At 38.8% G+C, this 637-nt stretch overlaps 1 protein-coding gene across 1 annotated transcript; it reads right to left on the reverse strand.

Annotated features, from left to right (window-relative positions):
- Positions 1 to 78: 78 nt before the first annotated feature.
- Positions 79 to 520, reverse strand: AC631_06013 (uncharacterized protein; the record flags this gene model as incomplete). The annotated part of the gene is made up of 1 exon (XM_015614842.1): positions 79 to 520. A coding segment is annotated over one exon (442 nt), but the record flags the coding sequence as incomplete, so codon positions are not given.
- Positions 521 to 637: the final 117 nt, after the last annotated feature.

Below are 637 nucleotides of genomic sequence, written 5' to 3' on the forward strand. Positions count from 1 at the left end.
GTAATAAAAGCGCTGAAGGCTGGTGAATAGTACATAAAATCGCTTGTCCATGGTCTGCTAACTTTCTCATTAATTTACAAATGGACCAAGCTGTTTGAGAATCTAAACCTGAAGTAGGCTCATCCAAAAATAATAATAACTTTGGTTTGGCAACTAACTCAACACCAATGGTCAATCTCTTACGCTGCTCAACATTAAGACCTTCACCTGCAACACCAACTAAGGCATCAGCATATGGAAACATATCCAATAAATCAATGATGTACTCTACGTAATCGTTCTTCTCTTTGGTGCTAACTGAGCTTGGCTGTCTCAATTGTGCCGAAAATCTTAATGCTTCTCTAACAGTGGAGGTAGGCAAATGTAAATCTTGTTGCTGGACGTAACCAATAGATCTTTGGAATGATGAGTCTAACGAATGTCCGTTAACCATCCTAACACCATCAGAAATAACACCTGTAGTCACTCTTTCTGACAAACAATTCAACAACGTAGTCTTACCAGCACCTGATGATCCCATTAAAGCCGTCAATTGACCTGGTTTGACCCACCCATCAACATGATTCAAAATAACACGATCTTCTTTTTTAATCTTAACTTGATAGGTCAAGTCTCTCCAGTGGAAAATGTCATTAGA

This window comes from Debaryomyces fabryi, assembly GCF_001447935.2.
Source record: "Debaryomyces fabryi strain CBS 789 chromosome Unknown contig00479, whole genome shotgun sequence".
NCBI lineage: Eukaryota > Fungi > Ascomycota > Pichiomycetes > Serinales > Debaryomycetaceae > Debaryomyces > Debaryomyces fabryi.